The sequence below is a fragment of the Pundamilia nyererei genome, unplaced genomic scaffold (assembly GCF_000239375.1).
Source record: "Pundamilia nyererei isolate P.nyererei 1_Seehausen unplaced genomic scaffold, PunNye1.0 scaffold00002, whole genome shotgun sequence".
Classification (NCBI taxonomy): Eukaryota; Metazoa; Chordata; class Actinopteri; order Cichliformes; family Cichlidae; genus Pundamilia; species Pundamilia nyererei.
The window spans coordinates 721,282-735,574 of record NW_005187403.1 but is presented as its reverse complement, the minus strand read 5'-3'; the positions used below and the strand labels follow the sequence as shown (position 1 = coordinate 735,574).

The window sequence follows — 14,293 nt, the reverse complement described above, 5'->3', positions numbered from 1 at the left end:
GTCAGGGTTAGTTGAAGTAAACCTGCTAGGGGGCAGGTTAGTTTCACGGAGTGTGTCGTCATAGTAACTCACTCAGAATTAATCTAAACTCGCTTTGTGAAACCGAAAACCCAGAGTTTTCGTTAACTCAGGGTATACTTACTCAGAGTTTGCACTAAACCGGCTTCCTGAAATAGGGCCCTGGGGCCAGAGCTGAAACTGTTCTGGGCCAGCACAGGACCAGCAGTGTGTCTGCAACTGGCCTTGTGCTGGACCATGTATGGGCCACATCTGGCAAACCAGATGTGGGCCACCAAAGGGCCGTCATTTTTTGTGGTATGTGGGCAATGTGTAAGCACATTGTGTGGGCCAGATCCGGGCCATACCAATTTTGCTATGTGGGTAATATTTAGGTCCGGCCATAAAAACAAATACACCACATTTAAGTAAAGTGCAGTAATTTCCTAACTTAGTACATGGAAAGAACATCTTCATTTCAAATAAACTGTTTTACCATTTAAACCGTAACGTGTAATAACCTAACATAAGTATTTCTAATAATAAAAATAATTCTACATGTAGATGCATTTCTTTTCTATTAGCTGGTTCCTAAAGCTGACAACTAAAACTATGGACTGATTGATCTAGAATCAGGCATTGCTGTATAGACATTAACTGGTCATGTGGATAATGATTAGCTGCAGCCCTAGTTAGATTTCCAGAGTATCCATGCTATAACACATCACTAAACGAGTGCAGGAGCCTAAAGTATGAAGGCATGTCTGGTAGAATGTACATTACATGTTGTTGCAGTCTCCAACTGAGGGTTCAATCTGAGATGTTGAAATTCACCAATGAATGAATGGTCAAAATTCTCATGAGTGTGTGTGCATGTGGTGTGCACAAACCAGATTGTGAGCTGCAGAAAGGTGGGGGGGAGTCTGAGGAGGAGCTTATTTAGGCTTACATAATGGAAGTGCTAACCTAACCTGACTCTGTGTGTGAGAGAGAGTTGTACAGGCGACACGCTCTCCATTTCTCTCTCTCAGTCGTGCACAGCAGGGTATGAGAGCTGATGGTTTATTGATGCCTAGCGGCTTGTGTTGGTGTATGCATTTTATAGACAGAGTGAGAGGGGAGGCATTGTCACAACACTGCTGTCGTTTAGCGAGGGAACGCATCTGAAATCCAGCAGTGGTAAGCTGTGTAGGTATGGACATAGCTGCTCTGCATCAGGGTTACTCCAACAACCTCTATTCGCCTCACTACCAGGTAGGATCATTCGTTAGATTTTTTTTTTTTTTTTTTTTTTTTTTTTTTTTTTAGCACATCAAACTGAGAGGAAAACCTTCAGTGCTGCAGTCATTTTCTAATACAGTAGTATCTCTTGGTCATTGTAAGCAGGTGAATGATCCTTGCCTGTGCCTGTAACCTATTGGATAATTCTGTATTTTGTGCTTGTTTGTGTGTCTTCATGTGTTTATGCATTCAATTTGGACATTATTATAATAGAATTAAAAAACTCTGAAACTCAGCTGCAGTTAATATCACAATGTGTAAATGTGCAAATGGAAACATGCTCTAAAAGGCTAGCATGAGGTTTTTATAATGTATTTATTTTCTTTTTTGTTTCAGCAAAAACATAGACTTCAAAGTCATACTCGTTAATTAATTATTGACTGGCGCTGTTCTAAAGCAGCTGATATCACAGCGCTGTATGTGTCCGAGAAGCGCTTTGAAGCTTCAGGAGTGATTTCAGATGTGTTTGGAATCTCTGCCATGTGACTCAAATGGGAAACAAAAAAGTTTGCTTGCAGTGAAGTTGAAGGAATAGATCTTTCTGGGGCTTTTATTTTTAGTTCCAGCTCATGCTGCTGTCTGCTTGCCTCTTTGGTCTGCTGGTGTATTTTAGGTATTACCTCTGGTCTCACTCTTAGTGACCCAGATATTCTTTTTTTCTTACTGCAGTTTTCTTGAATTCAAACCAAGGAATGCAACGATCATTTGGAACAAGATGTTGAATATATCTGTGTGTTTTGTAGAGCTCAAAAATGTTGCTGGAATTTAAATAAGGGAGAGAAGGAGAGAATTAAACCATAGACAATCATGTGTGTGGTCACTGTCTTAACCCCAGCTTTGGGGATTATCCCAGCCAGTAAATACCTTGATAATTGATTAGATGGGGATTCAGATAAATCGACAGTCACTACTTTCAGCTTCTGTGCTTTATGGACAGTTTTTCACCTTTGCTTTCATTTTTTTTGTGAAAGAAAGATCATAAACATGTCTTTAGTAGGACAGGGATTTCTGTTGATATATGGACGAATGAGAAGTGGAGTTTTATATTGTTAACTGACTGTTACATACGCAATGTTATGAAGAAATCTAAAATTAATTTTTTTTTGTTTTGTTTTTTTCTTGCTTCATTCTCTTGGTATTGAATTCTGACTTTCCTTTTCCTGTTTAAGGTAACTTCTTTGTTTGAGCTATTTATGCATAGCATTTACACAGGTAGGCCAAACACTCATATCCCTCACTAGTGATAAAAAGCCTGAAATGAGACATTTCACACTGAAGTAATGAGGTAGAAGAACAAAACCAAACTCTTTAAAATTGCAGAGCATCACTGTTAGAACAAAAACTCCTTTGAGTAATTGCAGCTTTAATTACAGCCAAGATGAAATAAGCATAAATACTCCAGACGGGATCCAAAAATCACTGACCAGCACACAATTGCAATATTTGTTTGTTTCCTCTAGAGAAATAATAATAAGGATCAGGTGTAATCTTGTATACCTGTAGTCCCTGTGTCTTTCTCACCCTCTTTCCTTTCTTCCATCTTGCTCCTCTTCAGCTTGAGGCTTTGAAACAGCAGAACTCCAAATATCAGGAAGAGCTCAGTCTGTCAAAAGAGGGGAGCAGCTCAGAAAACCAGCGTATTGGCATCCTCTGCAAGGAAATGTGAGTATTCATGATAACTAATGTGTTTTTTCCTGCCTCTTGCCTCCCGTAAAGGTGACCCCCAGCCAGCCAGTTCATTAGTTTGGAGCTGCTAAATTTGTCCTGGGGGCCAAATGTTCATTAAAAATCCAGTCTGCATTTTCAAGCTCTAATTCCGCTCAGTAAGGACTGTGTGAGAATGTGGCTTGACAGTTGTTAGTTGTTACCTTAATGGGTCAAAAATACTTTTATTTTTATAGCTGAAATGTCAAATGTGCTGTTGAATTGGCAACATGTGTAACTCTCTAGAGAGATGCTTCCACTTGTAAATATGCTCTAAATTGTTGTGGAAAGTACAATTAGTCAGAGCATGCTGTTGTGTGATAATGGATGTGGAGGACAATGTACAATACTGTTTAGAAACACAGCAAAGAAAGCCCATTTGCGTAGTACTCCTATTAAACATTCCTGAATCATGACATCTGACTGGAAATTTAGATTGAGTGTGCATTCATTATTCAGGTTTGAGATCCTTAACTGTACAATCCACGTTATGGTTTTTACATTTCTGGATGTATATGTTTTTGACGGTGTGTCTTCACAGATGCTTAAAAAGTCTGAGAGCCATTTATGCAAAATTAAGGCCTTAACTATACTTAAAAATGTCACAAAATGTGATCCTGAAATATCTTGATTGAATCTGCAGTTTTGTCGACACAGTAATCTCACATGTCAACTTTTGGCTGCTTGCTCATTTACATCAGGTCTTCACAGCAGGTAGCTCCGCATGTTTGATTCGGCAGATGTTTTATGACAGCTGCCTTTTCTGATGGGATTTACATCGTCTCCTGGGATTGAACTGATTGAACATGGAAATAATAATCAACCCCTTCTTCCAAAAATAGTAGAGAAGCTGTATGTGTGAAAATAGTGAATCATGAACCTTAGCCACATGATCCTTATATCTTGACTTTTCTCTGCTCAAGTTCATTTAAAACATTATCTGAATTAAAATTGGACATTTTTTTACAGCGTGTTATCTACATTATTAATTCCTTCTATGTGTTCGGTGTTGACATGTAGATGTGGAAAGTCTTTCATTTGCACTGACTCAGCAGTATATCTTTGGTTGTAAGCTGAAACATGGTGCTTTTGATTCAGGATAAAAGTATTCTCTCTTCTTATGGCATATTTTTTCTTCTTTTCTTTCCTGTTTTTTTGTTTCTGGTGAAGTTCCAGTCTGCCGCTGAGCTCTATTTATAGAGCTTGCGTTTCTCTCAAGCTGTCAAGTACCTCTGTGTACATGTGTAAATATGTAGTGTGTCCATGCGTGTGTTTTTGGAGCCTTTACATCATCCTGCCACATGTCCCCTTGAGTCATCAGAACCCTTAAATTGCAATGTCAGAGCTCCACATGGATTTAACTGGCTGGATTATAGTCATCAATATGTAGCATGTAGAGGCAGCAAATGGAGATGAAAAATGTCAACAAATGACATCAGTTACAGTGTAACGGTTCCAGTCTCCTCAAGCACAATTTTGTCTTTTTTTTCTGCCTTTGCCTAAATAATTGAAAATAAAAGCTCTCTAAATGGATGATTCATGTCACAGTCTTATATTGTTGTTTTACATTTTCTTTCCCTCCACCTCCACCCCGCCTTGTCCCAACAATGTTTTCCGCCATCCTTTTTGAGGCACGTCCTTCCTCACTCTGCTCCTGTTATGTAATCCCTCCTCTCCTCCTAGGACCGCCTGGCTCCGACATGGCTATTTCTCTTGTTGTGACATCAGCATGTGCGTGTGTTCTGTGTGTGTGTGTGTGAGAGAGAGAGAGAGAGAGAGAGACAGCAAGAGAGAGGGTTTTCAGGCTTGTACGGAAACAAGGTGGCTTTGTGCTATGAAAGAACAGCTGTAAACATTGTGGCTCACATACGTGTCATGATTGTAATATTTTGGTGCTGCTGTAATTTTATCTTTGAAGGCCAAAAATATTGTTCATTAACTTCATTTGGTTTACATATTTTTTTTATGCTTTCGTTTCTTTCACTTTTTCTTTTACTGTTAAAACGGTCACACAGGGGGTGTTAAGGTAGAGAACTCAGCTGTAGGCCACCTGCGTTATGGAAGAGTGCAGAAAATTGGATTTGCAGTATAAATAAACAGTTCAGATGATGTTTATATTTGTCACAGCTGTGGGATTCATGAAAGCGAGAGATGATTGTCTGAAATCAGCATCAAAATTAGCTTTGCGAAGAAAGTATTCAGTCATAGTCTTGTTTGAAATAACACTCTTGACAGCAAGCAGACACACTACATGAGACATGTCACTTATTTTTCAGGCTGTTCTTTCTTGTAAATAGATGGCTCATTATGTGAGAATATGTATGTCTTCAGAGTGTACTTCTGTATGTCTTTACACTAAGAGAAAGAATACACTTATGGGGGCATTTTTTTCAGGTTTTAGGCAAGTATGCAGCCGTTTTAATGACCCAGTCCAGTTGAGATCAAATTGTGCTTTATGTGGAATATGAATTAAAGTGATCATGCATTTAAATAATCATCGATTTCCTGCAGTGTGAAGGCAGCAAAAGATATTTAGATCTGTAAGCATGGTCTGTCCGTCTTTTATCTAAAGCAGGAGTGGTAAACTCATTTTACATCATGCCCTATTTTTTACTATCTAAAAAAATGTATTGTAGAATTAGAATTTAAAAATATAATTTAGAATAGATATTCTATTGTTAACAATGACAAAAAAACTGTTTGCTGTTATTCAACTGCTAACCTGCTGATATTTAGCAGGTGAAATGTTGACATTTTCCTCATCTCATTTAATTATTTTAGCATGTTAAAATGAATAATTAGTACCTAACACAAAGCACAACTGGAACTGAGACGAGAGGTTTGTGATGTCCTCTGAACACAGAATATGCAAAAAGAACTGCACAGTGGAGCGCACTGTTGTGTTAGAGTGCAGGATGCTATAGAGGCATGGGGAATGTAATTATACTGCAGACAGCTAAATATTTCACCCAGATGGTGCTGTGATTGGGCTATTAGTCACACATAGCTTCAGAGTTTTAACTTTGACACAAATCCTAAGAATGACCCACATGGGGCTAAACTCATTTTCCTGAACAAATCATTTAGTTCCGGCATCCAAAAATATCCAGATTCATAAATTCCCTGACAACACTGTCTATGCTGCTGGCTTTTTTATATACAGTAGTCAAATAGTGTAGTGTAGGTAGGTTAGTTGTAAAGCACTACAGTATATAAACTACTCCTTTAAAATAGGACTGTGTCATGAGTGAATGTAGGCAGCAGACACAGAACTACACGTGTCTTTCTAAGTGATGAGAGCTAATATGTAGATTAGCTCATCACGTTTCACTACTTTAAGATTTAGGATTGTTGTGCAAAATGTTTGACTTTTTTGGTTATATTTTCAGAAACTAATAAATGTCAGAGATCAGTTTCATCACAATCATGGCTGTATGAAAATTGTCTGTATATACAGCATATAATGTACACTGACAATCTCACATTCAGTTTACACTGAAGTCAGGTCAGTGGTCAGTGGCCATTGCTCTTGGCACAGAGGGTTGTTCATTTTAGTTGTAGCCTGATCTCTTTATATCAGAGAATACTTAACATAGATTATGTACATTTTAGAAAATGACGTCACGGTGGTGGTTCATCCTTTATACTGTCAATATCTTGAACTGTGCCTCCCATAAGAGATTTCGGAGACCGAAGAAGTCACTTGGATGAGCGACGAAACGTTTCTCTCACTGAAAATCGTACATCTAGATGAACAGAATCAACCTTTTGGGATTTACTTACCTGGATGATTGAGCATACATCAAAACATCTTAAACTGTGGTGGCCCTCTACCTCCCTATATTTGTACTGCTAACTTCATGACCATTAATATGTTAAAGCCTCACCCAGGCCCAGAGAGCTAGGTTCGTGAAAGAGCTTCTGAAAATTTTCTGTGCTGCTTTTGTGGGAGGGGCAAACAGCACTCTCTGATCGTCCCTGCTCAGACATCACAGACATAGAAATAGCTTTTCAAAAGTCTGAGAATGGTTTCCAAATATACATCCATCGTGTTTTGAAACAATCTATTTGAAGTAATGATTAACTTTTTTTTAAGATCCACTGAGCATTTTTACAGATATCTCTTATTTAGTGACAGTTATAGACATGAACTGAAAGTTCAGAATTCTAATTCAGAAATAGGAAAATAACAATTGCCCAAATATCACAGCTGGGTAGAAAAGCTGAGTCCATGAGCAAGTTGAGTTTTCATAGTTAGCTCAGACATGTCTGAATAACAGCTGGACACTGCTGTAGAGATTTTTGTAATCAGTAAAGAATAGAAGAAAGAAGTTAGTGAGGTGTTTACACAAACTGCAGATAAACGCAGTTCCTGTAGTGGAGGCCAGTGTGTTCTTAGGGACATACTTTTTTGGTTTCTCAGCACGACCAATGAAAGACTGCACTGAAGTTTGTAGAAAAGAAGATGGCCTGAATATGATGTAATACTTAAGCTCTTTGTAGCTGTTTCTACACATTAACTCCAGCCCTGAACTTTTCTATGGTTTACCACACAGAGATGTGTGCAAATGTAAATGTCAGCCACATTCAAATTAGACTAAGTTGAAAACTATTCTCTAAATAAAATGGGTTATCTTCTCAAAATTTTGGCTCACTCAGTATCTGGAAATTTCAAATAGTAATCAGCTACAACTGTCTGTGTTGTTAATTGTTAACAATCCAAACTGGTGAGTCATACAGTTGTTATGATGGAAGGTGTTGATTTTTGACTGCTAGCATATAATCAGCTTTTAGCAATTTCACATTGGCTTTATTATTTTCAGGTCAAGATCCATCAGTAAGATCCATCAGTGGCTTTGCACTTTAGTGTACTTTCACATTAGCCTCAGAATCAAGCCTGTTGCCTCTGGTTGATGCCATATGTAGCTCTCAATCACCATTTGGGTTGGCTGCTTGGTCAGTGCATCTCCTGTAGAGAGATGCGATTTAATGGGAGAACATGTACAGCTTATAAAACAAACAGCAATATGAATCTCTCCTAATAACCCCTGTGTGCTTTTATTTACTTCAGATGTTGTGTGATCATATTATAGTCTTTAGATTAGGGAGTGTCAGCTGGCAAGGACATCTGTGTCTTTTGAGAGTTGAAGGGAACTAATGGGTGCTCAACATGAACATTTCATCATTGAAATTAGGGGTGCAACGATACAGAAAATTCACGGTTCGGTTCGATACTTTGGTGTCACGGTTCGATATTTCGATACAAAAAATGTTCATGCTTTTTTAATTTGTCATTTATTAAAATTATAAATATATATTTTAACTCAAAAGTACAGTTTTTATATTTAATGTTGCTGAAACAACAAAGTAATAAAAAAAAATAAATCTCTCTGATCGAGAAATCACTCATCTTTGGAAAAGAGAGTTTATTACAGAGAAATGGCTCTTTCCAAAATAAAAGCTATACTATAAGCTTCTTCTGGGCTATATTCTCAGCAGCATATTAAGAATCATGTGCTAACGGCTGTCTAAATGACTCGGGTAAAGTTTGTAGCATGCGTGCTTGTTGTTTTTGTCTTCCACTTGTCTTTGCACTAGGATGATGTCGGTGTAAATGTGCAGTCATATTCATTGTGTTCCCACTAGTGCTGTCAGCGTTAATCTGAAATGACGTTAACGCCACAACACGGCAAATCTCCGTTAACGAGCTACCGTGAATCGCCCCGTGCGTGGGGCTGGACGGCGTCAACACATTAACGAGCTGACTGTGCTAACGCAGTAGTTCCCACCCATGTAATTGAGCATTGCGTGGCACATCCGACATACTGTTTTACTTTTGTCCATGATGCGCTTACCTTCAGGGTCATACTTCACATGAAGACCAAAATAGTTCCAAAGGCCAGATCTGAATGAGGATGGGGGAGGTTCAATTTGCCATGTTAGCTTCTGTCTTGCTAGCTTGCGCTGCGCTTAGTGGATCTGCACTCGACAGTGCAGCCTAGGCGGAGTAGTCAAACGCAGATCCACTGAGCTCTCAACACAGACAGCATCGTCAGAAGAAAAGTTGATAAAATAAATTAAAAATTTTGTATTGTTCGATACATATGCGTACCGAACCGAAAGCACTGTATCGAACGGTTCAATATCGATACGAGTGTCGTTGCACCCCTAATTGAAATGTATTCATCATTTCATCATTTACAAAATTAGCCTCTAATATATTTGTTGTGTATATCAGTAATGATTCTTGTAGCAGTACAAAGTCATTAAGCATTAGAATATTTAGCCAGATGTGTATTGGATATGCTTACTTGGGTTTGTATAGGTGAGATGTTAACAGATGTGAATATCTGGGAATCACCAGGTTTAAGCATATAGCAGTGTTGGTGACACAGACATCACTGGGACCCGACTACACTGCCTTTAGTGCAGCCCTCAAAATGTGTGAATTGTCTTTTCTTTCCCTAGTGAGGAGCTGAAGCTGGCATCCCACAAGTCTCAGCATCCTGATGAGGTATTGACCTTTTTAACTTTCTTATTATGTAAATGCTTTTCCTTTATCCTGTTAGAGATCAGGGTTTTGGCCTAATGAGGTTTTATCTCCTGCTGTGACTAAATTGTTGAAGCTAAGACGGGTTTAGATTCTATTTAAATACTTCTATATTTTGTCTGTGTGTGTGTTTACGCCTCAGCACAACGAGGATCACAGCTGTCAGCAGCCAGACATGAAGACCAGGTTAGATACTATGAAATATGTGCTTCAAATTTTGAATGTTGATTTTCTGACTTTTTAATATATTTTCCTGTTTAGTTTTTAAACATTGAACATAGAATGTTATAGTGTTCGTCACTGTATCTCTCAGTAATTCCTCTGCTGATGCATCTAAAACTAATGTAACAACCTATAAAAGACTACAGCCAACATCAGTAATGATGTCATATCTTTCATTTTTTAGCAAATAACCATTTAACTCATTTTTAAAAAGTGAAAAATTAGTTGTTTCCCAAAGATGAGGGGCAGCACCAAATTCCTCTATAACATAAATAATCATTAATTGATATGAATATGTATGAAAGTATGACTCATGCAACCCTACTTCAGTAGAGTTCAAGAATACAATGAACTCAATGTGAAAATGAACACACTTGGTCCCCTTTAACTCTCCAACTATAAACTAGCACAACACAGTAGCTATAACAACAAGCAGCTAAACAAAGATACACACAAAGCCATCAAAACAACACTAAACAGCTTCTGAAGTCATTATCAGGAATGACCAGAAATAAAACCACAGTATTATAATGTTTTCGTTCCTTAAGTGCTGGTTGATTATTCAAATATTGACATTAGGAGATTGATTCCTTTGGAGATTTGGAGGGTAGCTTTAATGTGACGTGGTTCCTCTAATGGGACTCCCTTCTGTACTTACACACATCCCTCTGTTGACTGCTGGACTGTTTTTTCTTATCAGAGATGAGCCAGAGTTACATCTGTATTGTAGTCCTGGTAACAGAGCTGATGAAGAGCTAAAGTGTGAAACTTGGTGTGAAAGTCTGTAGATAAAAATCAAAGTCTCTCTGGTTTGTTGCTGAAGGTTTAATTAAAGACTGGGAAAAAAGAAGTATAATAAGAGATTGTAACCAAGTAACTTGCTGACTAACTGATTGTTGGCTCCAGCTTCATACTCGGTCAACAGCTATGAGTGCAGGATTGATCTCTGATCATCAGGATATAAGAGGCTGTGTGACCAATGTCATTTTTGCACATCTGGATGTTTTCTTCAGAAAACAACTAGCTTTAAGAAGTTTTTATCAGAGTCAACTGGTAATTTTATACTTGCAGTTTTTATGTCCTGTTCACCACTTAAAATTGAGATTATTAGAGATTAGTTTTAAAAAGTGCTTCAAATAACTCCCCACATAACTGAGAGGAGAGGTTTTAAGATTACTCCTGAGGAGACAGACTTGCATCTAGAAAGACTTGATTGCTATCTATTTGAGAGACTCACTATGAACAAAGTCCTCTTCCAGTCATTATCTTTCATATTAATGTTCTGGTCAAACGACCAGGGGCAGCATAATGCTGGGATCCTTGGCACTGTGCCTCACAGCAAAAATGCCCTGGGTTTGAAATAACCACCCAGTTTGGCTGTCAAGTGGCATATGGACGATCTACATGTGACTGCATGGGTTCTCTCCAGGTGCTCAGTACAAAAACATGCACATGAACTCATCGTAAACGGCCCTAGGTGTGAAAGGTTGTCTATGTATCTGCATTAGTCCTGTGAGGAACCTGGTGATCTGTCCAGGGTGTAACATCCCTTTGGTCCCATTAAAACTAGGATAGGTTCCAATCAACCCTGAAGTGGATAAACCGTTAAGAAAATGGAAGGATTGTACAGCATAGAGTATAAAAAAAAAAAAAATGGACAAAGATATGACTATTACAAAAGAAGAAGAGCAGCCTCTGAATCTTTCAAATCATAAGACATAAGGGCACTCTTTGTTTAAATAAAAAAAAGAAACTCAACTGAATATCTTTGGATATTAGACTTATAGTCAGGTAAACCAAGCAATATGAATATGTCACTTTGGGATTTAGTTCCAGGCCACGTTGCATTAGTACTGTGTTTTTTCTTTTAGTATTCCCAGATTTGCTCTTAGTTGGATAACATTTGATTTTTTTAAAATGTAATTTTAGTTCCTTCATCTATTTACTGTGACGCTGTTTGGTCTTATTTTAAGCCTTGTCTAAGTCTTGAAACAAAAGAAGCTGTGAATATCACTTCTGTGGCCCTGTGCCAGTCATAAACAGAAACACTGTGTTTTTAGTGATCAGGATATTAAAACATCCCACCACTTATGGAGACCAGTGACTTAAGTTCTGAGTGAAAGGCACAGTCTAACATCAAAGACAAATATGTGGTGTAAGATCAGAGTGAAGTGAAGTCAAAAAGATGTAAGATGAACTGGCAGCTCTGCAGTTTTGGCTCGAGGGGAATGGCAAGGTTGCATACAATTAGAGCAGAAATAATAGATGTGGCGGGAGAGAGTGTTTTAAAGTAAACATTAAGAGACATGAGAGATGATTCAGTGAAACAAACTGCTCTCCTTCTCTTTGGTTTGTCAAGACTGCTGGAACGGATATGTTGCCGGAGTGTCAGCTGGTTGCTACTATTCTGTTGTAAGTGTTTTTTGGCAATCGGTGATAAAATCTGCTAAAATACAGCTAAGATGATTATTCAGGTGCTACATCTTTCAGACTCTGAAAGCCCCAGTTTATATGGGAAATATTAAAGTTCATGACAGCACGATTACTGCACTTGTTCGGAGGGGTTGCCAGAAGAAAGCTTCTCTCTATAAAGAGAGCTTTGCAAAGTTGCATATGAACAAACTGCAAAACTTCTGGAACAATGTCCTTTGGACAAATTTGAGCATAGTCAAGTCAAGTCATTTTTATCTATATGTCACATTTTTCAAACAACAGAAGTTGAACCAGTGCTTTACTGATACACTTATTTGCCAGGGCTCCAAGTACTAAGTTCTAAAACTGGTAAAAACAATTACAAAACACAGACCTCACAGGGCAACATGACAAGGATAATAACTCATTTCCAACAATGGTAAAACAATGATTCAGGATTCAGAAGACTTTATTTATCCCCAAGGGGCAATTAAGAGACTGACCATGCCGACCGTACATACAATACACAAACATCACATTGGGGAGACAGGTCAGGCTTGGTAGCTGGCCGGTCAGCCGCACGAGCAGCGACCCGGAACCGGACAACAATGGAAAATGCACAACATGAGGAAAGACGAGGAGAAAAAAAGAACTCCCCCCAGCTTGGGTTCCACCGGGGGGTTCGTTTTGGGACCGGAAAAAACCTCAGCACATGAATCATCACATCTCACAACATGGAAGACATGAGCTTTGAAGGCGTATGGAGGGGGTGGGGGGTGAGTGTAGGTCTGTGTCAGTGTACATGTGTATATGTGTATATGTGCGTCGGTGTGTTTGTGTTCCGTGTTCAACCGAGAGAAAGTGTCCCTTCACCTGGTTAAGCAAAAGTCAACAATCTTCGGTCGACGCGGGTGAGGAGGGAGAGAGTCATAACAAACAGTCTTATTATCTAGGGAGAATTGTTATGAGCATCCAGCTGGCGCCAGGGGGGCTACATGAGATGAAGATGGTAGTTGTTTTGGTTAGTGCGAACAAACTGCTTCCAATTTTACAGTTGGTCTAATGTCCGTCACTGGCCACCAGGTCTCTCAATTCCTGTTGTTCTTCTTCAAGATGTTATCCATATTACGTTTAAAAAAAAACACACACAGTCTGAGTACTCACAGCCCTGCCCATCGTCTATCATGTCGGCAACCCTTGTGGTATTTTGAACAGCTGTAGTTGCTTCTTATTCTTCGATAAGCCAGCTCCAAGCCAGCTCCAATCAGCTTGAACTCTGTTACCGTAGTTCCAAATTGGTAGATGTCATTCAAAGTCCTCCATCGAGAGTGTCGCCAGACACACGACGCAACTGACCATCGAGTATCCGGCAGCAAACGTCTCTGCAGGACAATCGGGCTCTCCCAAGCCCAGGAGGGTGTCAATTCCGTTAAGGGACCAGTTGATCAAATCCATAATTCTTCTTTATGTTTTTAGAGAACAAGTCTGGGAGACTCTCTTAGGGTTAGAGAATAAGCAAGACTATACGAAAGACATGAGAAGCCAAGCAGGAAAGATAAGGGAGAAGGAGAAAGTGCGACCGCCTCCGTCAAGCGACTGAGATGTGTCAGTAAAAGCATGAATATAAAAAAAACATTTATTCCAAATAGTCAAGAACAAAATTTAATGGTAGCTCTAAATAATTTTGGACTAGCATACTATCATGTGATGACACTAATAAATATTCTGCTATAAAAGGGGTCTTGTCACAATTTCAGAAAGAGAGCCATTTAAAGAAATGAGTTTATTCCTTGCCTTGGATTAATACTGAGTGTAAACAGCTTATGAGACTCAGAGACCAGTTACTTAAAAAATTGTTACAATCTGGATTAAATACCGATCGATTAAATTTTATATCTGCAAGGATTAAAGTCACACAAACTTTGAGAATTGCAAAAGCAAATTTTTTCATGACTAATTAATAGTGCCAAAGGAAATTGTAAGCTAATTTGGGAAAATATTAACAAACAGTAAGCATAATGCTGATAAAGACCTTGAACTTAAATTTGCCAGTGAACTGGTATCAGAGCCTCTCAGCCTCGCTACTAAATTAAATGATTTTTTTCCTTTCCATTTCCAAGTACCATT

At 38.6% G+C, this 14,293-nt stretch overlaps 1 protein-coding gene across 1 annotated transcript in view; it reads left to right on the top strand.

Annotated features, from left to right (window-relative positions):
• clip1b (CAP-GLY domain containing linker protein 1b) overlaps positions 1-14,293 on the top strand; it is a 39,859-nt gene that overhangs the window by 21,279 nt on the left and 4,287 nt on the right. The window contains exons 14-16 of the mRNA XM_013909044.1: positions 2,834-2,940; positions 9,451-9,496; positions 9,675-9,718. Of these exons, the coding sequence (XP_013764498.1) occupies positions 2,834-2,940; positions 9,451-9,496; positions 9,675-9,718 (197 nt within the window). The remainder of the gene's footprint in view (positions 1-2,833; positions 2,941-9,450; positions 9,497-9,674; positions 9,719-14,293) is intronic.